This window comes from Oryza brachyantha, chromosome 12 (genome assembly GCF_000231095.2).
Source record: "Oryza brachyantha chromosome 12, ObraRS2, whole genome shotgun sequence".
Taxonomy (NCBI): Eukaryota; Viridiplantae; Streptophyta; class Magnoliopsida; order Poales; family Poaceae; genus Oryza; species Oryza brachyantha.
In genome coordinates, this window is record NC_023174.2 from 16,886,999 (window position 1) to 16,909,169 (window position 22,171).

General features: G+C 40.3%; 3 protein-coding genes across 3 annotated transcripts; 1 reads left to right on the forward strand and 2 right to left on the reverse strand.

Moving 5' to 3' along the window:
* Positions 1-88: 88 nt before the first annotated feature.
* On the reverse strand, positions 89-14,985 carry LOC102717305 (sodium/hydrogen exchanger 8). The gene is made up of 23 exons (XM_006664193.3): positions 14,418-14,985; positions 13,840-13,890; positions 13,674-13,765; positions 13,103-13,180; positions 12,875-13,032; positions 11,981-12,082; positions 11,774-11,891; positions 10,885-10,937; positions 10,744-10,809; positions 9,629-9,673; positions 9,427-9,482; positions 8,025-8,209; positions 7,868-7,918; positions 7,690-7,797; positions 6,707-6,941; positions 5,791-6,093; positions 5,125-5,222; positions 4,406-4,537; positions 4,085-4,303; positions 3,775-3,981; positions 1,462-1,720; positions 976-1,280; positions 89-768 (listed from the first exon to the last, which is right to left on the reverse strand). Exons 1-23 carry the CDS (start codon positions 14,566-14,568, stop codon positions 427-429), a joined length of 3,414 nt encoding a protein of 1,137 aa, XP_006664256.1. The 5' UTR covers positions 14,569-14,985; the 3' UTR covers positions 89-426.
* Positions 14,986-16,725: 1,740 nt separating this feature from the next.
* On the forward strand, positions 16,726-17,906 carry LOC102710366. The gene has a single exon (XM_006664733.3). It carries the CDS (start codon positions 16,916-16,918, stop codon positions 17,873-17,875), a length of 960 nt encoding a protein of 319 aa, XP_006664796.1. The 5' UTR covers positions 16,726-16,915; the 3' UTR covers positions 17,876-17,906.
* Positions 17,907-17,982: 76 nt separating this feature from the next.
* Positions 17,983-22,102, reverse strand: LOC102710655 (sucrose transport protein SUT2). The gene is made up of 5 exons (XM_040529303.1): positions 21,605-22,102; positions 19,597-20,327; positions 19,447-19,510; positions 19,333-19,376; positions 17,983-18,542 (listed from the first exon to the last, which is right to left on the reverse strand). The coding sequence occupies exons 1-5, from the start codon at positions 22,092-22,094 to the stop codon at positions 18,378-18,380; spliced, it is 1,494 nt and encodes a 497-aa protein (XP_040385237.1). The 5' UTR covers positions 22,095-22,102; the 3' UTR covers positions 17,983-18,377.
* Positions 22,103-22,171: the final 69 nt, after the last annotated feature.

A 22,171-nucleotide genomic window follows, 5' to 3' on the forward strand; every position in this document is an offset into this window, starting at 1 on the left:
CTGTCATTTGGAGTAGTTCCAATCTTACAGATAATTCATGTATTGGTGTGAGTCTGATCCATCACCTCAAAGCTAAAAAGGCAAAGAGAAAACAACATCATCACTTTATTAGGCCATGCCATAGCCAGCATTTGCCTGTTTGACAGAAGCAACAATTTATAGTCACCAACATTTCCGATCGAGTATGTATATACCAATTTTTACATTGCACCAAAAAAAACGAATAATATATGAAGCAAAACATAGATAAATTAGTTGTCTATGCGTACGGAAGGGAATGAGCTAACCAGTGAAGCAATCACCATCTCAAATAAGAGAGACGTGTAGCGATTCTTCTTTATTAGTGCTCTAGATGGTAAATATATTATATTTGAGATACGCAAGCGATAAGGAAATCTGCAAATATTTTGGACGATGATCCACTGGTTACTTGGGTTGCGGTAACTGATGATCAGCAGATGGCTGACGGAATGTGAGCATGCTGGGAGAGTCGACTCTGATAATCACCTCTTCCTCATCGCTCGAGTTGTCCTCGTCCTCTTCTATCGCCTTGCGTTGTCGCTGCCGCCGCCGTCCTGCCGCCTCCGCCGGAGGAGCAGCCGTCCTCATGTTGGCACCCTCGGACTGCACGGACAGCAGGGGCCTCTGCGTGTTGGACGACTTCGAAGGCACTCTTGGGTATGACGAGCTGTGCCCTTTACTGTTGGACGATTTTGTGTGACGATGCCACTGCCTCCTCTCACCCTGACCGGCCTGCATGTCATTGATCTGCAAATGCCATTCACTCCATGAGCTCACAAGTACTCGACTCCTTTGGAACGCACGAATTTCATAGGAATCGGTTCAATTCCCGTAAAATTCTTCCATTCCAAACCAAAACCTTAATCATTAATTACTAATATTTAGCAACTATTACTGTCAACTATTGTAATCTGAAATAAATCTAGTTTAGCTTGCTTATCGTGTGCGACATACCATGCTGCCGTACATGCTCAGCTGCAATGCTCTTGCAGAGAAGCTTGCTGGATGGTCTCTGATTTCAGCTAAGCTGGCAGTATTATGAGCACCCCTGGATTTTCGGAAGCTTTCCGGCCAGCTGAGCAAACCGCTGTGCTCCTTGCTGTGTGTCCGAGGCAATTCAAGGGTTTGAGATATCAATGACGCACTCCTCTGAAGATCTGCCTCTACCTCTGCCCTCCCTAACTCAACGAACAAAATTCTTGCTCTAGCCTCCACCTGATAGCAGGGTGCTGTATAGCAGTAGTCAATGCGATTTATAGCTGCAAACACAACATGAAGAAACAGAAAACTCATTGACAGCAAGAAATAATTGTGTTCTCAAGGAAAAACAAAAGGAACAGGCATCTCGTTGTCTACAGATTAGAACAATGCACCATAGTTTGCAAAAATACTGCAGGCGTTAATCACTATATGTTGAATTTCTGAGGGCAGCTCAATAACCTGAGGACTCGAGACCAAATAAGTTCAAGTCAGCATTTGATGGCAGCAATAACCCTGGAGGAGTGATCAAAGTTTGGTTCTTGGTCTTCAAAAATCCTTCCAGTAAGATGCCAATGTAATTCTGCTCAATTTCAATTTCCTCGCCCTTAATGTAGATGCTCATAGTAGATCTTTCAGTGATGAGAACCCTGAGCTCATGTGTTGCCATTTTCTCAAACATCATAGGGAGCATAAGCCTGGCAACGACTAGAGCACTTTCCTGTAATTTCCATGAATATTTAATATGTACATATAAGTTTACAAGTTCCACAGATTAATTACGGTTAGTAACAGAAAAATGACGAATCGATTTTATTACCTTGCCCTCACAGTAATAATCAAGAAAACAAAAAAAAAGTGAAGTACTTTGATAATAAAGTTGAAATGGGCCAATATGCATGGGGCCCTAGGTGATGAATGTTTATGGTGCAGGTACTTTGGTGTAAACAGTACCTTCTGAATAAAGGATTGACCAGAAAGAAGAAAAGAAAATATATGATTTGTCAAAAGAGCATAAATCAGTGTTTAGGAAAAGGCTCTGGTATGTCATGCTTGATTGAAATGCCCATGATGAAATCCAAACCCCAGGTGGTCATGAATTCATGATTCACGACTCATAGTATTTAGCTAAGTCTCCATCCTTTTCTGTTCTGAAGGCTCCTATGATATCTAGACAATACTATGGTATGAAAGGTGAAAACAGACCCCAAGGTGGTCACATCATATCTTGATTCCTGTGGAAAAGGAGCAAGCAAGTTAACGGGGGGACACTGCCTCCACTTTTGGAGTAAGGTATGCAGACCAAAAGAATTAGGAGAGCTGGGCATTCATAACGTGGAAGTCCTGAGTTGGGCATTGTGAATGGAAGTGTCTACAGATCCAAAAGACCGAACCCAACTGGTCTTGGGCTATTTTTGACACACCAGTACCAGGTAACACTTCGGCTTTATTCTCCATCATGATCATGACAGAAGTTGAAAATGGAATGGATACTAAATTTTGAACCAAGAAATGGCTGTAAGTCAGTCTGAGAAATTTAGTGCCTCACATATATGATCTGGTGTCTAAGCATACTGCCAAGAAGAGAACTGCCAGAGAAGCTTTGTTTGGTAATAATTGGATTAAGGATGCTATGGGGACTATTTACAGTTCAGTTCCTGAAATAGTTCCTTAAAATTTTAAAGCTTCAGTCTACAGCACTTTTCTCGAAGGCAGTATAGTTTGAACCATGGAAAATGTTTTGAAAGTCATGGGCACCTCCTAAAGTCAAATATTTCATTTGGTTGGGACTACCACAATCACTGCTGGCTGGCAGGTAATCTAGAACGCCGAGGATTGCCTGACTCTATGAGAAGTCCTCTCTGTGATCAAATGGATGAAATCATTTACAGACCTGTTGGCAAATGGTGTCTTTGCTAAACAGTTTTGGGTGGAAATCCTATGATTGGTTGGATCAGGGTAGATTGTTCTCGTGAGCCAAAACCATCTACCTTTCCAAAACTGGTGATTTGAGATCATGTGTTGGTGGATACTCAGTGGTGCAAAGGATTTCACTCCGTCATGTTGATGGCATAGTTCACATGGAAACACCCTAGTGATTATGTCTTTGAAGGAAAGATGTCCGACATCCCTTGCCAATCTGTTCGGTCCTTTTTAGGTTGCTTATGTGTTTTCTTCCTAGATGTACATAGGTACTAGGTGCGTTTGATGAATCTTAGGGTACTTAAATGCCATGCTGGTCTTCTGATGTTGTATCCTTTCTTCTTCTTAATATATGACAGGCAGCTATCCTGCCGGTTCGAGGAAAAAAATGATGCGATGCCTGAAGGCTCCTTATGATTATCTGTAGGCCATTTCCTTATTGTAACTTCGAAATTCTCTAAACTCTATCTTGATATAATCAGGAGCTTTTATACATTAAAAAAGAAATCAAGAACCAGGGGAGGAGATATTGTAGTTTTGGTAAATTTTAAGATTTTGACCAGTTTTCAGATATCCAGTTCTTGCAAAACATTTGAGAAGCATAGATACCCTTTTTCAGGTAAAACTGGGAAGGCAGATTAGGGTACTTTTAGCACCTAAACTGCAGGTTTAAAGAAAAATCAGTACCTAAGTATTCAATAGAAAGGCACACTTTCCTGAACACTGGTTGATGTACCTGTCAACATGTTGCAGGCGTTCCCTGCAACACCTTTTGCTCTATGTTGATATTCCAAAATCCGAAACCATAGAAGAAGGCAAAGAACAAAGAACTTTGGGTTAAGCTTATGATACCTGCCACAGAAAAACCTCGATAGAAGGATCTGACTGAAGCAATTGTTCCATCTTTTCAGCTTCAATGAAGAAACAGTGAACCACAGAATCTGTAACCATTTCACAGATATAAGGTTTTCCGATCAGCACCTCATATAGGCCCAAAGTGCTTCCATGTGAAAAAATTGGATCCAATGAATGCCTGCTACTTAATCTCTGACTTGTCCACTGTGTAAAAATGGGAAGAGATGTACATGCTCATCATGGAACAAACTGGAAAGTACAGTAAGCTCTGCAAGTGTGATAAGGTAGTCTTAAGGCAGAAACAGACCTTTACTACTCCAACAGAAACAAGCCATATACCAGTTGGCCTTGATCCCTCTCTGTAAAGGATTGTGCCATGAACTTTTACTGTTTCTTTTGTACTATTCAATAAAGGATCACGCATCAAAGCAGGCAGTGCACCAACTAATGGATGAGTGTTCAAAAGATCACTCACTCTTGGCATTTTCACCAATGGTGGATTCCTCTTGAACTTCTTCAAGTCTGTCTGCCAAGCAGATAGACTAGAATTAGCATTTCCATTGTGGTTTGTGAACTAAAACGGCAAAGTCAGAATAATAAAAGAAGAGAAGTAAAATATTCCGACCACCTGCAAAGCATCATCTAGATGGGCCATTTCCTTCTCTTCCAGCAACCCAGTCTTCTGGAGGTTTTGAATATACTCACTCAAGTGGGTCAAAACTGAATATGTCACTTGTCGAGTCTTGAGCACACGAAGCACCTAAATTGTGGAAAATTTTTATTTTAGTGACATTTCTCTTTGTTAATATAAATATGGCCTTAAGTGTGAGATACAAGTACCATGTTGTCTATTAAACAATAATTTTTTTAATAGAAGGTTGGCTTTTGTTGCCTTTCATCCTATCAACGGAACTTCCTAGATATGATTTTGTTTGTTTGTTTGGAGAGTAGGAATTTCACATAAATTTTACAATAGACAGTGGAACTGTTATGTCACATTAAATACACCAATCCAAACATAAACCACCTGTCGGCCTTTTGATGTCATTTTAAGTACATGTAAAGACCAAAACTAGTCCCATTGCAGTTCAGATCAGAAGCTTATGACACAAGTACTTTATTTTCCTTCCACCAGCTATCCCAGGAAAATAAATTGGCTTGCAGAAGGTCCGGACACAAAAAATCATAATTTATAAATGATGACACATGACATAATAACATGGACATAGTGCCATTACACTCATGTTTTGGGAAAAGAAAATGTTAGTTGAATTGGTATGAAGATTTTGTGCTGATGACTGAAAATATTAATAAATCATATGATGAGAACAAACTGTAACCACAGACCTGAGGGAATGTAACGCGGACATCTTCCAAGAATTTTCTAGCTTCCTCTCCCTCAGCATTACTTTCATCAATAACAATTCTTGCTACCTCACTATCACCTGAAGAAAGAACAAGAACGTGCATAAGAACGGAAACAGGTGTGAAGAGCATTAGCATGATATATGAGTCATTTAGACATTAATATGAAAGAAGGTGCATTCCCAATAATTAATATGCCTTTGACCATGTTTCCAGAGTAACTGCAAAACATGAACTTGCCAGGTTTATTCTTATTCTATAAAGTGGTTTTGCTGAAAGAATAGCAATACCAACACATCAGGCCTGGCCAGTTTGACACTAAATTCTGCAGTGATTTATAGGAATCATAACCCTTTCTTAAGTATATATATTGCACTTCATCACATTTACAAACTACAACAATGTACGCCAGGACTCCAGGAGTAAGTTCCACCCACATATATATCGAATCAGATGAATCTCATCTGCATCATGTATTCAAATTTACTGTTTCTGGAATTAGCACCCCAAATAAATGGTAAGTTCCACCCACATATATATCAAATCAGATGAATCTCATCTGCATCATGTATTCAAATTTACTGTTTCAGGAATTAGCACCCCAAATAAATGGTAGCTGATATGCACAAATGAACATGAAGTATTTACCAAGAAAATCATGTAGCTGCCGTCTTGCGATTCTATGAGCACGGAGAAATGCAGCACAAATGTAGCATCCTGACTCCAGTCTTTCTACTGTGAAGTAAGTGATAAGCCTTCGTGGCAACCTGCTCATTTGAAGGAATCTATAATAATTTGGAAAATGGACATTAGACCGCAAACCCTTCCAATCACATAATGCTTGGCTAGGAACGAGATCCATAGCTTCATCAACTGATCTCATCAAAATATTTGCGGTAGCTTGAGTTATTCGTCCCTCTTCAAGCATTCCCCAGTAAGCAGCTTGAACACCTGTTTTTATTCATTAAGCTAGAAGTCCATAATTTAAGTAGCTCCATGAGAAATATTAGTTGAACTACGTGGGTATAAAAAAAATTGAATGCAATGAATAGGGAGCCAAAATGGATAAGTAGGTAACAATGGTAGACAAATCAAACAAACCCTAACACATCAAATTGACAGTTTCATCAGAAAAAAAAAAGATGATATATCTTATTGGAAGCCAACAAGTCGCAGTTCATTTACACAACATAACAGAGAAACAAACAAGTAACAAACATATCACTGAACCAAAGGAAGTGCCCAAGGTTCAAGTATATCAGCATTCAGCAAACAGATTCCAGCAGACAATGTAAAAAGCAAATGATGCATTAGTAAACATACATAACCGTTCCATATAGAATGTTATTGGGAAGAAGTCTGAGAGCAACTAAGCAAAGTAATAAAAGGGATATTGAACATAAAACAAGACGTCAAACTTAAGGCTTGGCTTGAAAAAGCTAAATGACAACAGAACACAAGAATATGCCAAATGAGTGTACTAATATGCCTCTTTTTCGATCTCCAAGCAACATATGTATCAAATTCCATCATCAGCACATTATCATGTAAGGTGATAACATACCATTTAGAAGCCGCACACGGATGTCCCTTAAGTTCATGCTATGCATGCGACCATTTCTGTCAGAAAGAGCATGGGGATGCACAGGCTCATCGTCCAGATCATTCAAGCATTTGATATATTTCTTCACAGTAACCCAATCAGCAGGGGGACCAAGTTCCTCATCATCCCTAAGATCACCAAAAGCCTCCAATGCCTTGTTTAGCATTTCATATTTTGTATAATTCAATATGCGAAGCTACAATAATAATAGTGTTAGAATCTTTATCTGGAGTGTGAAGGGAGTAACTTACTGTATCATATACAACCTAAAAATTGGCATGACAAAAATAATAGAAAAATTCAACCACCTTTTCAAGGAGAAAAGTAGGGGAGTGCTCCACAGGAAAATATTACATAAAAAAAAGGTAAAGATCAAAAATTGATTTAAAATTTCCAAAAGAAAGAAACATTCCCATAAAAAGTAGGGAGGAAAACTACAACCGGTAACCAAAAATGTGTTGAACTTAAAGGTACTAGACTAAAATATCTGTTCTGTGTAAAACCTTATGTTTCCCAATTCACTAATTAATAGAAGGGAGATGGCAAGTGGGTATCAATTAGAATTTGGAAGGTTTATAAAGCAGAGAAAATCTAGGGACACCATGGTTCTTAAGGCGCTAAGGCAAGGCAAGGCGACACTCCACCACTCAATTGCCTAGGCGATGCCTAGGCATTCAAGGCAACAGTCAAGATGATGCCTTACACACAAGAGCACAAGAGGAAGAGCAGAGATCTAAGAGGCAGAGCAAAGAGGAGGGGAGAATAAGAGCATAGGATTGGAGAAGAGGTAGAGTGATGATGATGCTTTGCCAGCTGCTCAGACGCCTAGGTGCCGGCTGCTCAGACGCCTAGGTGACACTTTTAAAACCATGATGGACACACAAAAAGGTTATATAGATGGGAAATGAAATCATAGGTAACGATTCATGAGGTTAACCTTTTACCTTTGTTGCTGATAATCTGTCCATTCCAAGTAGATGCAACAAGAACTGTGTGGTAGACCCATTCAAAATCAATGTGAGAAACACAATGCCACCAGTGAAGAACACAAACTGCAAAGATGTAGCATTAGTAAAGCTAAAATCATACATTTCAAACTTCACCACCAAAAAAAAGGCATACCATTGTTCCATCTACCGGTTTCAGATAGGACTGAACTGCATCACTAGCACGCTAGTAAAAAAATGAGTAAATGATTCAGATATATATAATGGAATATGTACTTATACAATGACAGGAGACAAACAAAATGCTGACTAGCACAAGGAAAACAACTTACTTTAACAGATAATGATAGAGACAGAGCAACAGCCCCTCGCAGCCCTGACCAGACAAGAATTGTGGCTTCTTTCAAGTCCAAACCGTACCCAAAGTGACGTAGTAATGGATACAGAATAGCAACAACTAATATCCGAGAAATTTGCACAAATACATAGAGCAGAAGAAGGAAGCCCCATGAAGCACCTGAAACAGTAACAAATAAAATAAATTAGAAAAATGCAAGCATAAATTAGAAATTCAAATAATCTTCTATTACAGAAAGTTCATATCAGCAATTGCAAGGTAACATTCAAGTTTGTGGTGTCTCCCTCCTCTAAAAGGAAGCAGCGCCTTCTAGGTATCCTCTCTACATTCATGAAAGGCTCTAGTCATCTGCCGGGAGCCTATATGGGCTTTTGAACTAGGTTTAGATCAAGTAGACTTAGGCTCTAAGAGAATATTCAACCATTAATATTTTTTGATTCAATCATACAATAAACCAGCCTAAGTCGCTAGCCATTATCACATGTTTACTTGTGATCAATACAGGGTCTCAATGATTATTACAACCCAGCTCAGATATTTATCCACACGACGTCTTTTAGGGTGCTCCAATAACTTACTAGGTAAGTCAAATGGATAAATCTGAACCGGTAATTGTCAAGTTTGTGGGGTCAAATTATTAGTAAATGAGATAGAACCTACTCTAGTCCGCTGCACTTTCCTGTGCAACTTGATAGGCTCATTAAACTCCCCTAATTCAAGCTTTACTCAGGCCCTAAATGCCATGCATATCAGCATGGTTGCCTCATAGAAGTAATGGCCGTTTATCCGATTTCATTTTTTTAAGAAACTATCCTGTTTAAATTTGACACAACAATTTCCCCACTATACAAATTCTTTGATAAGCATGCAGACATCAACATATTCAAATTTTAGGTAGAAAATATATTCACTACATTTTTCCAATAAATAAATTTTTTTAATAGATCAATAGAAAATATTTGATCATGCACCATGGGTGTAATTTTGAGAATTTCGAATATGTACATTACAATTGACACATTTTTATTCCATACTTGATCTCAAAATATAAGACACAATAGTGCCATTTAGTGGCAGATCTATTACCTCATGGGTGGTAATAGGTCACCAAATTGAATCTAAGCCTTTAGATTTAATGGAACAGATGGCCAAAATAAATATTGGTGTATCTTAAAATAACAATAACAATAATAATAAGAGGTACTTCAGAAGAAGAAAAGTTAGATGAATATTCTTTGCAATGCCATGGTCTCACCATGAGTTCAAAAGTAACAAAAGGAGGGCATATAGGAGTTGTGAAAACCAAACAGTTATTCTTTTGTAGTTTTTTTATTACATAAAAAGGGAAATTTCCAAAGGGAAATGAAGATAAATACCATGCCTCTCGAAATGGAAATTATTTTCTAGTACTCCATCTGCAATAACAACCCCACTGTGGGGAATTCACATGTAAGAAACATTATAACTGTATCTATATAGAAAGGATAGGATAACAACAAATAAAAGCAAATAGTTTGGTTTGACCAGAAAGGAAAAAGATCAGAGAATGTTTCAAGAGCAAGTGTATCCTGACAATACCTCAGTATAAATATGAGTGTGTTTGCTATATAAGCAACCATTTCCCTGAATAAAGAAAAATAGTATTAAATATGAAGGCAGCTTACAATAAATGTCTCAGAAAAGTAATAAAAAAGAAATAGCCGGGTGACCTAATTGTTATCAAGTGAATATATCACAAGGTACTTTTGGTAACCCAATAATAACCACATTATTCATCGGTAAATGACGAGAATATTGATGCAGTATGTTTTGCCTTAAATTTTGATAGTTACTATCTGCAAAAACAAATCTGTTAAATGAGAAACTTCAGTGCATTGCCCATCAAGATATGACCACATCAAACTAACTTAAAAAAGGACTACACCAAGGGTCAACCTTGAGTCCATATCTTAATTATGGATAAATCACAATGGGTAAAAAGGAGATACTATTCCCTTGGTGTATGATTTTTGCTGACTATGCACTGATGGTAGACAGAAGTAGCATGTGTGTGAATAGGAAACTAGAATTATAGAGATGGCCTTTAAAATATAGTAGGACGGAAACTGAGTAGAACTGTAGAAGAGGTGTGACTTCAGTAGTGTTAGGCCAAAGGATGGAGATGTAAATCTGGAGGGACTCTCTAGTCTTTCTTATTGGCCTTCCACTTCTAAATTGGATTTACATCTCATTATGCTGCATATTTCTTACTAATATTTTGTTGGTGCAACCAGAACAATAAAGACATGTAAGCAAGCAAGATGACTGGCTAATGAATTCAACAAAAATGATAATGCAGCACAGTACCTCTACAAAAAAATAGTGTATAGGCTGCGTCTACTGAAAGAGATTTGCTCTGGTCCAATAAAAAGTACCTCGAGGTATCGGTACCTCGAGGTACCAAATCGTTTTCTACCATTGGATCTAGCTGAATAGGATGTGCACTGTTAGATCCAACGATTAGAAATAATTTGGTACCGCGAGGTACCGGTACCTTGAGATACTTTTTGTTGGACCGAAACAAATCTCCTACTGAAAAAATGCTCAAAGAAAGGAAGTGTGAACATTGAACAGATTTACAGAAGTGATGGCATATTAAGATTGATCATTACAAGAGAATATTAACATTTGCCAAAGTGACATTGCTTGCATACCAGAAATGATGCAGGCTTTGCTGACTGTCACCCTTAAAAGCAGTTTTCGCAAAAGCTGCATAGAACCTGGGCATATGACATGTCAATACTGGATGGTGTTAAGGGAAACACAAAATAGGTTGTCAACACTAGTTTACTAACATTCCCAATGTCATGACCGTCAAAACACCAGAGATCTCCAGTGCATCTTGTGCCTGATATAACCACATTAGCAAATGAGAAGCCTCCAAGAAAATAGAGCGAAGTAATTACTTCTTATTAAATGCCATAGTTTTATCCAAAACATTTCTCTTTTACAGAAGGTATGGGAAAATCAGTTCATGATGGACACTTGCAGGTGATCAAACAGCTAACAATGATAAGGGGTACTGATACGTCAATTGCATATGTGCAAATGCTCTTAGAAAAACAGACTAAAGGGTATGCAGTTAGTAGCTGCAAAATATGGAACGAAGGTGAACTGATTGGACTAGTAAAAATGATGATTGATCCATTTATCATATTATCATACATGCTCCTTACATTTCAGCAAAAAATCATTCAGCTATCTAAAGCTTCATCCAACATTGCCCAAATTACTATAAGTATAATCAGAGATGCCATCAGTAGTAACATTTTGGCTACACCACAAGGCCTGCTGGTAAAACCTCAACAATAATATTTGATCAAATCATTTGTCACTCAATCGCATATGCACATTTGAAGAAATCATGAATCCCTGACCAATTATACATCTTTAATTTTTTTCTTTTAGATAATGGGATATCACAGCCTTTACTTCAATAGAAGCTACAGCCAGTTATTACGTCGTTTGCAGCCATAACACTGCATATAATATAAACAACCAAAGATATGATAGACACTCAAGCTATATGTGCATGTAGCAACTACCACTGCTTTGCAGTAAAATGGCACCTCTAACATATGAACCATACTGTTTTGTGTGATCTGGTTCAAGTAACTTGACCAGCAATGCCTTTATGAAGAAAAGAACATGTGGAAAAGGTTTGATATGTCTATATTATCTTACAGTGAAGAAAGCAATGTAGCTGACAGCAAGAGTAAGAGCAATCTCTATGATTGCATCATTAAAAATAAAGCCCAGCCACAGTACTGATGCAATTCCAAAGGCAAGGCCCAGAGCAACACTGATAAAAGGAGATACAAAATGGAATTAGAACTTAAAAGAAAATTAACATTATTATTTAGTTTGAGATTTGAAGAATATTCCACATACGCTCCAAGTGAAACTTCTGACAAGAACTTTATTATTGATCCAGCATCAAAGGTTCTTCCAAGCACCATCCTATAGAATAGCTGATAGACAACAATAGCCGTCCTGTATAACATTTAGAGTGCACGCATTATCCCTCTATGTAGCTTATGTGTACAATAACATTACTCCCTTCGCTCCAAATATAAGAATTTCTAGGATTCAAATTTGTACCATAATATAAGATGCACTGATTCACATGTTTCCAACCATTCAAATGATTCCAAAGCCAATCAGGTGCTTGGAAAGGGAATCTAATTAATTCAAAATTAAAAAAACTGAAGTGACTGAAAGGGAATCTTTTGACCTCTCCTTAGTTTTTGCTAAACAACCTAGAAATGTTTATATTTTGGAACGGAGGTAGCACAACATTCGTCAAGAGTGCCTTATAACTGCAGATAAAGGAAGTCAGGTCATATCATAAACTAGACAAAACTCCACAGGAGAAAAAAATGATAAGTAATGAAAATTTTTTGTATGGGTTTACTACCCAGCACATTTCAGTATCCATTTTGTATTCATAATTTTAACTTCCCAAAGACAATAAAAGGAAATACAATTTTAATATGACCATGAAAACTACAGTAGCTTAGCTTCTAGGTCTCCATAAAGAAATCAGCTACAATCTTCTTCTTTTGGGGGAATAACAATTTTAGATCATCTGATAGAATCTCTCATAGCAGGATGAGCAAATATGTCATGAAATTTATCATCACAAACTTTGAAATTGAAAAATTCAACACAAAAATGAAATTCAAACACATATGGGATCACAGGGTAGAAAAGGCAGTAGGAAAGATATCTTCTAGGGGATCATAGAATTAACCAGACAACCAGTAGAGAGGCAGATTTGCATACCCATCATTCATTAAGGATTCTCCCTCAATTACCGTACTAAGCTTTTTACTTGCTCCAAGTTCTTTTAGAAGTGCAACTACAGCAACAGGGTCAGTTGCACTAAGCAATCCACCAAGCAACAATGATGTTTTCCAGTTCCAGTTGTATGGAAAAGTGAGCTGAAGACATATGAACTAAGTAGCATCAGGACATACAAAAGAAAAGGAAACTAGTTATCTACACAAATACCTTTAGAGCAGAGCCTAGGAAAAAGGTCGATAATATGACACCAGGCCCAGCAAGTAACACCATTTGTGCCATACATTTCTGGAAAAGATGTTTTTTAGTATAATACACTCAACAGGCATATATGCACCTGAAATGCTACACCTACAGAAGAAATGCAATCAACAGATAGAAATATTAGGGGGGGGGGGGGGGGGGAGGGGACCAAAATTGATGCGCACGTAACCACTTTAGATGGTACTATTGTATGAATTTATAACAGTAAAATGAAACAACGTAAGATCAATTGCAAAGTCAAGTCGTTAGGACAAAACATGGTATATAGACGGTTTACCAACTAATTAGGACATTGAATTTGAATGCTGATGAACTGATCTTACAGGGAATTTTAGATGAGAGACTTTCATGCTTTAAAACTATGGATGAATGAGGAGCCATTGTGTTGTTTACATTGAAACAAACTGCAGAGAACCATACATAGATCTTTTGATCCGAAGGCAAGGGAAAGCACCATCATCCTTTAATGAGGCCAATCGCATCACATCACACATGAACAAAGTAAGAATAGATATACCTTTATTTGGTGTACTTCCATCGAAAAGGAACTTTCAAACAAAAGAGCAGGTAGAAAAACAGCCAAGAGAAGATCAGGATTTATGTTAGCCCCTGCAATTTAGGAATATTAGCATATGAAATGCAGATAATTAAGTATTTGTTTCATGAATCGAAGATGAACTTACAGATACGAATGCCAGCTCCGAGTTTGCCTAGGCTATGTTTTGTGCCAAATTCTGAATATCAAAGAAGGCACTTGAGAATCAGATTTAATGGATGCATCCGTGACATATACTATTAAAGATAGCACTCAAAGTATATGACTTGGTATACCTTACTTGAGGTATTTACTTATTGCAGCTAATAAAGGAATACGGTGTGCATCTTATACGTTAATTTGTAGAGTCCTGTATAGTTATTTTGGCCCCGGTACTCGTGCTCTTCTCTATTCAATGAAATTGGCACCTTCCCGTGCATGTTCGTTCAAAAGATTTGATTAAAATAACACTTTTTTTATTCATCACCATTGTTTGTATACGAGAATTTCTTCACCAGTTTGAAACATGGGAAGCATAATAGTATGTATAATAATATTTAACGAAAGATAAGGAGAAAAAGAAAGTGGGTCCCGTACGACATTATTAGGTACTAGTACTGCAAATAAACGGAAGAAAGTAAACGGGCGGACCAGAAACGAAAAAGAAATGAAATTGTGGGTGAATGGAATGGAATGGAAATGGAAGGATAAAGCAAGGGGACTGACCGAGCGATCCGAGGGCGACGCCGAGGACGAGGAGAGCGATGGTGTAGGGGACGCGGGTGCCGCGGAGGAGGTGGCGGGAGGCGATGCCGAGAACGAGGGAGACCCCGACGAAGAGCACGGCGTCATCAGGCTCGCTGTCGGGAGCGGCCATGGAGGTGGATGGAGAGCTAGTGTCCTCCCCGAGGACTGGAATAGCGGAAGCCACAGGCAGAGCCGAGAGCTTCAAGAGGCAGCTCTGCTCGTTTGGTTTGGTTTTGGGTCTCTGGGGGCACTGGCAAGAGTGGGAGATGAGACGAATCCAAGGGGGAAAAGACACTACTACTATCAGCTTTTTTTTCCCAATATTGCGACGATCGGCCGTAACGTCATGATACGATAAATCGCAATTTGGTTGTATAAATATTATGAGAATTTAAATAGTTTAAAAGAAAAATCTAAAAAAATCATCTTAATTACCGATACATCACTATGATTATTGTATCATATGTCACGATTATCGCTATGATTATTGTCTTATTTGTGGCAATTATTGTATCCATTAAAACTGTGGAATAATCACTCCCTACCACGCAGGTTGACCCTAAAACCGTGATGATTTTATTAAAAAAATTAAATTTAAAATCATGTGGTTTTGACATGATTATCATCATGGATATGGATAATGCTTATAGTTGGTGCATGATTTCGGCTTACGAAACGATAAATAAAACCCGGTACTATTTGTACGTATCCTCTTTGCACAAATGTAGCAGTGTTTCAACTTTTGTTTTGACTTTCTGTACATTCAGGTTTCGTTTGGATCCTCTATTGCAGCTACAAGGCTACACATTTTGTCACACCGAAACTGTACTACGGATTAGTATTTGATTCTTATCCGTAATTGTAAAACACAGTTTAAGACTGGGCCGATATATATTTCGAGATAACGAAGCCATATGACAAGAGAAGTTGCGTAATATCTTCTGTAACAGCAGAGAACGGTCGGATGATATAACTCCGATCTGTATTCTTCTTCTTCTTGGGGTTCACAAGTAAACTGTACTTTAGCAGCCCTGCAAGTAGAGTCCTACAGTACTAATTTTTTCGTATTTTAATATATTAAGAAAATATAAATTTATAAAGACATAGCTCATAACTAAAATACATTTAGTAATAAATCTAATCATAATAAAATTAATAATAATTAGATAATTTTTTAATAAAACGAATAATAAACATGTAAATAAAAAATTAACAATGTCATTTATTAAAATATAAAGTTAATACTTACGTCAGATCTCCGATCTAGTCTCATCTGACGAGAATGAGTCGAGAGGAAGGCAGGAAGATTATATTTGTTTAAGCCGCGGCCAGTACTATACAGAAGAAAAAAGAAACAGATCGGCATCTGTATGCACATTATTGCCATGTGCCATAGCAAGCTAGTGATCTAGTAGGGCCGAGTTAGATAAGTTAACTTATCTTAGCACGGAAAACGTAGTACTAATTAATACATAATTAATTAATTATTAATTATTAAAAATATAAAATATATTAATATGATTTTTAAAATAATTTTTCTAAAAAAAGTTTTGAAAAATATACGATTTAACAGTTTGAAAAAGGTGCGTGCGAAAAACGATGATGATAAGTTAACTTGAGGAGGGGGGCGAACGCAGCCTAGGAGTATACAGAACAACATCTGCAGGCATGACCTGGCGCCTAAAATACTCACTACTCTATACTCCAGTATGCAACTATCAGCAACATATACTCTGTATAAATTTTTTACTATCTTTGTTTTTTAGTTTTTTATATAATATTTTGACTCTTCGTCTTATTTAAAAAATTTTTATGATTAATATTTTTATTCTTACTAGATGATAAAACATGAATAATATTTTATGCGTGACTAATTTTTTTAAATTTTTGTATAAATTTTTTAAATAAAATAAATGGTCAAACGTTGGACATGAAAAAACGAAAAATGAAATTCCTACGAGAAATAGGTAGAGGTAGTAGGTATCGTTGTCCTGTGTTGACCGCCCATTTCCTTCCGCAATCACCTGATGGATCGATCTGACAAGCAATATGATTATCTAGCTTATCTTGTGTTCCTTTCTTTAGAAATTTGTGTAATATAAACATTTTTAAATTTATTAACGGGTTGTTGTGACGTGTGCAATAAACACATATCTTTTATTTTGTGGCGAGAGAGATGCATGGCAATCATATCATCATACGTAGAATGAGATAGATAAGCTGATACTCTTACATGCGGCCCAAATTGCATGAAGGTCGGGTCAGCCTGGCCGCCTTCTTTCTTTGGAGCAAAGAGCAAAAAGCAAAAAGAGAAGAGAATGCACACACCACATACCTGACTTGACTGGGTTGGGTGGTGGGCAGTTGGACACGTAGCCGGCGGCGGCGCCACCCGCGCGCAGCAGCAGCAACTCCATACCTGACTCTGCTGCAATCAGAAGAGGAGGAGGAGGAGGAGGAAGAAGGGATTGCGATTGATGGCCATCACCATGGGCCTCCACCACCAGCAGCCCATTACCATCAGCGGCTGCAAGACCGCGCCGCGGCACCGGCGACCCAGACCGATAGCCGTCCGAAGCAGCAGCAGCGGTGCCGGCGTAATGAAGGGGCAGATGAAGCTGACTTACTTGGAGATCAACAGCTGGCTGTGGGAGGTCGGCGGCGCCCGCATCCTCGTCGATCCCATCCTCGCCGGCAACCTCGACTTCGGCGCGCCATGGCTGTTCGACGCCGCCAAGAAGCGTCTCAAGAACCTGGGCGTCCAGGATCTGCTGCTGCAGACGGAGGGGGGGCTCGACCTGCTCCTCATCACGCAGAGCCTCGACGACCACTGCCACGCGCGCACGCTGGCCCAGCTCGCCGCCGCCGCGCCCGCCCTGCCCGTCGTCACCACCCCCAACGCGCGTCCCGTCCTCGCCGCGCTGCCCACCCCCTTCCGCGACGTCACCTATCTGGAACCCGGCCAGTCCACCACCACAGCCTGCAATGGCGTGCGCATACTGGCCACCCCGGGCCCCGTGCTCGGGCCGCCGTGGCAGCGCCCGGAGAACGGCTACATCATCGACGACCAACGGGGCCTTGTCGTCTACTACGAGCCGCACTGCGTTTACGACCGCTCCTTCCTGGAGAGCAAGGGCCTGCGTGCCGACGTCGTCATCACGCCCGTCGTCAAGCAGCTCCTCCCGGCCAACTTCACCCTCGTCGCCGGCCAGGAGGATGCCGTCCAGCTGGCCACCCTGCTGCGTGCCAGGTACGTGGTCCCCATGTGCAACGGCGACGTGGACGCCAAGGGCCTCCTCACCGGTGTCCTCGCCACCCAGGGCACGGTGGACGCCTTCAAGGCCATGCTGGCGGAGGCGCTGCCGGAGGCTCAGGTGCTCGACCCAACGCCCGGCGTCCCACTCCACCTCGACCCCACGCCACCGAATATTTCTTAATATATAGGTATATATCCTACTAGTGCTTACTACTGTAGTATATTGGCACATCTTTTCTGTCTGCACTTTCAAAAACACCTTAACCAAACAAACATTGCATCCCCAAGTACAGTAGTATTTCGTACATATATTAACACAGCACTGAAGCCGTCTGAACGTATCAAAAAATAAATGGTACAACATTTGAGGCCATACGGGCAGCATATTATACGGCTCCACACCGCTGGCCTGTCACAGACGCCATACTTACCGACCAGAATTTTTTCCAGTAAAATCCTGCAACTTTTATTCACTAGTATCTCTACAAATGACCAACGTCCAAATGTACAACAGCACATGATGATGAGACATGAAAAGGCAAAATTTCTCATGGAGAAAACAAGCTTTTCCCCCACTTGATCCGCAGATAATATACAGTTCGCCATGTATCGAATAGCGCTGCGAGTGCCTCTCACGAGTCGAATTGCAAAGAATGGTCCACAATTTATATGTAGCCATACTCTTATCGGTGACCTCTCCTCCTTGATGATGCAATGCGGGCTCGTGGGAGGCCCAGAATCGCCACCAGACCCCCGATAAAAGATGCAGCAGCTGCCACTGCAAAGGCTGGTGCGTTACCACCACCAAACAGTTGGTCCCATGGCCCGCTACCCAGTGACACAATAACCTGATTGTACCATTGTCAGTACATGCACAATAACCTGATGTATGCAAGTAATTTTCTGGAATAGCGTGGAGGCTTTGGAGTAGTGAACGCCCAACTACTATTTTTTTCCCTATATGTCAGCTTGTAAATCAGGGTAAATTATGCAATCCTGAACTTGCAATCTCCTTGTTCATCTACAATGTTCCTGGCTCATGGAATTAGGGCTTCAACCTTCTAAAGTTTGACTACCATGATGGTACTCATAAAATTCTGAACTTGTAAGAGAGTGTTTTCTCACCTTTTTTTTTTTTGAGGAAAAGCTAAAAAGCCCAGCTTTTGATTAACAGATTGCAAGGTTTATATCAGAGCTGGGGTAGCTCACAGATGTGCTGAGTTTCACTCCAGTAAACTGGCTTTTGATTTCACAAAGTCAATAAGATAATACCGCGATCACTAAATTTTATTTATTATGTACTAAAAGAAGTTATAAGAGTAAATGATTATGGAGGTCAGTGCAGTACTGTGAATATTGTTCCTCGTAACAAATTTACTTGTACCTGTATGACTAGGTATCATAGTCCTAGTAAATTGTGCACTATATGGCTGTTTTGACTTGGTTTTATTTGGACAGCAGGTCATAGCTTACAATTAATTATCCAAACCATTTCTTAAATTGTGTTTGATAACTGTGTGGTTGAGACATGAATTTAGTAGGTTTTCATCCATCACGAGCAGGTTATTTAAGGATACAGACATATGTTTGAACTAATTGAACTTAAACAAAGATAACAAAAAGGGAAGAAAGAAATACCTGTGGTATGACAATAGCCAAGTTAAGGATGCCCATTGCTAGACCTGCATGTGAAACAAAGACTTTCTAAGTACAGAAACCCAAAATGATAACTTTAACTCAAAAGTAAATTACCTTGGCCAAGCCCCAGATTTTCAACCCGACTAGCAGCCATTGCGTATGGTATACTGTATGTGATCTGCAATAACAATAATTAATAAGGATACAAACATATACAATCAGTGAGAACTTGAAGACAATCTGAAGGGAAAATCTATTACTCACCGCCAGGGGCACTCCTAAAATTGTAAAAACTACCAGGGAAGCAATGATAATGCCGGTTGGAGGTACTCCACTAGGTGGATAATCCATATTCTTTGCCACATAAGTTATTACAAGCATCGCCACAAAGCACAACGCCATTAGGATATTGGAGACACCCCATACCAGTCCAGCTCCCCACTTCCGGCATAACTTTTCCAGTACAACAGATGTGAAACCAAGAAGGACTGAATTCAGCATCAGACCAAAAGAACCCATTCTCACACCATCATGATAGCTCTGAGTCATACTTGGGTCATCTGGGCTTCCACGATAGATCTCTCGACCCATCCAATCAGTATCAAAGAGGATAAATGGAAACCATCCGATCCATGTGAGGGCAGTAACAATCAAAACCATCCAAATTGGTAACGTAAAATACCGGAATGATCCAAAAAGTTCCCAGAGGAAAGCTTCCTGTTCGTTGCTAGGGTGATCTGCTTCATCACTTCCAAAGGATTGAGGCTCTTGAACTGACGCTACAGTAATGCATGTAGTGATCACCAAAATGATAATATCCAGTAGAAAGGCGGACTTGAGGTTAGCACAACTGATGCTACATGATGGAGTGACAGTGAATGGAAATATCTTGTACCAGCCACTATATGCTCCTGTGGCGTATCCAAGTATGTTTCCCAGGGCCATGAAGAGTGAGAAGTAAGCATTAGCTATCCGAGTCCTCCTTGGGTCATTTTCTGAAATAGAAAGGGCTAGACTCTTTAGAATGAGGCATTTACAAGGTGTGGGGAAAAGAGAGCTATGTAGAATGACTGGTAAAACCTTATCTTCGTGCCTTTCAAACATATTCCCTCCATTCCATATTATAAGATTTTCTGGGTTTGCCTAAATTCATCCATGTATTAATGTATATTATTAGCACACATATGAATCTAGGCAAGACTAGAAAGTCTTATAATATGGAATAGAGGGAATATTACTTTGCATAGATGGTTGTCACTGTGACACATAACTGAAAATTTCAGGGCAGGCATGTGCAATCACAAGTTAAGAATTTTTTACAAGCTTTTGAAAGCTCATATCCACACACATTGGATAATTGAGATGGTTTCTATCAGCTGAACACGATTGTCTAAACAGAAAATCATGGTGAGTAATATTAAAATCATATCAAATGTGTTACCGATTTTCTGTGGAACTCCAACATTTATAACATGACCAAAAGCACAGTAAGATCATGCCCTGTGAGTATTTTGAATGTGAAGGCATCAACAACAAGACCATAGCTGCAGAGCATTGCCAGCCTTGCAATCATTAAGCAGGCCCCCTCAGAGAATACCTGTGTATTGGCAAAAGATGCTCTCCTCCTATGATTCCAAACTTACAGTGGTGCTGTAACACAAATATCTTCGTTTCCATATTCCTATCTGAGTCTGAAAGCGATCCCTTGACCTTTCCCTCCCACAACCATTGCATACTCCGTGTTAAACAAAAAATGAAAAGAAAAACAAAAGGAGGATTGAGGAAAACAACAATTGGTGGTGACATTTGCACCAACCATAATTATTCAAAGACATGCATTGTGTAATGCAGCAGCGAACCCCATTAGGTTGTCATGTCATTATTTGGTTCGTGTTGTCCAGCTCGCCTAACCTTGATGCAAATAATAGGACAGCTGGCAGGGCATGGAGAAAACATGGCCGTAGGATATTATTTTAGGGAAGCAAGCAAAATGAGTTACGCCGACCAGCATCGCATCGGAGCAAGAATCTGAGACTACAGGGGAAAGCGATACGCAGGCCGCTCCGTTGTGTTGTGTCCACACCACGTCACCACCACGGCCAGGGCCAGCAATAATAACAAGAAGAAGAAGATTTTTTTTTTTGGCAGTTTGGCCCTAAAACGCTCGCCGGAATATATAAAAAATAAAAAGAAGAAAAAGATAAGGGAGGAGGATACGGATTCAATTCGTCAGTAGAACTGGAAATGGAAGTGGAATTTGTAGGTAGATTACCGGTGAGGTCGGCGAGGAAGGCCCTGCAGGGCCCCTGCGTAGCGTTGTTGCCGACGTCGAGGAGCCAGAAGCCAACGAGGTAGACGATGATGGCGCCGAAGCGGGTGGAGCCCGGGGTGATGGGGTCGCCAAATAGGCGGCCGAGGTCGGCGGAGAAGCCGACGGTGAGGACGGCGGCGGCGATGGAAGCGGCCCCGGCGGCGATGAAGGGGCGGCGGCGGCCGAGGGGGGAGGCGGCGGGGGCGATGCGATCGGAGAGGTGGCCGACGAGGGGCTGGACGAGGAGGCCGGAGAGGGGCCCGCAGAGCCAGACCAGGCTGGCGAAGGCGTGCGGGATGCCGAGCTCCTGGACGTAGGGTGTGAGCAGGGAGAGCTGAAGCGCCCAACCGAACTGCACGCCGCACGCCACCGACGCCGCCCGGAGAAGCTTGCGCAGGGGGACCTTGCGCGCGGGGCCAGGGCCGGGGGGAGCCGGAGGCCTCCGCGGCATGCCTCCTCCTCCTGCTGCTGCTGCTTCACGGCTCCTCTCGGCCTGGATTGTCTCTTGCTTGCTTGCCTGCCTCTCCT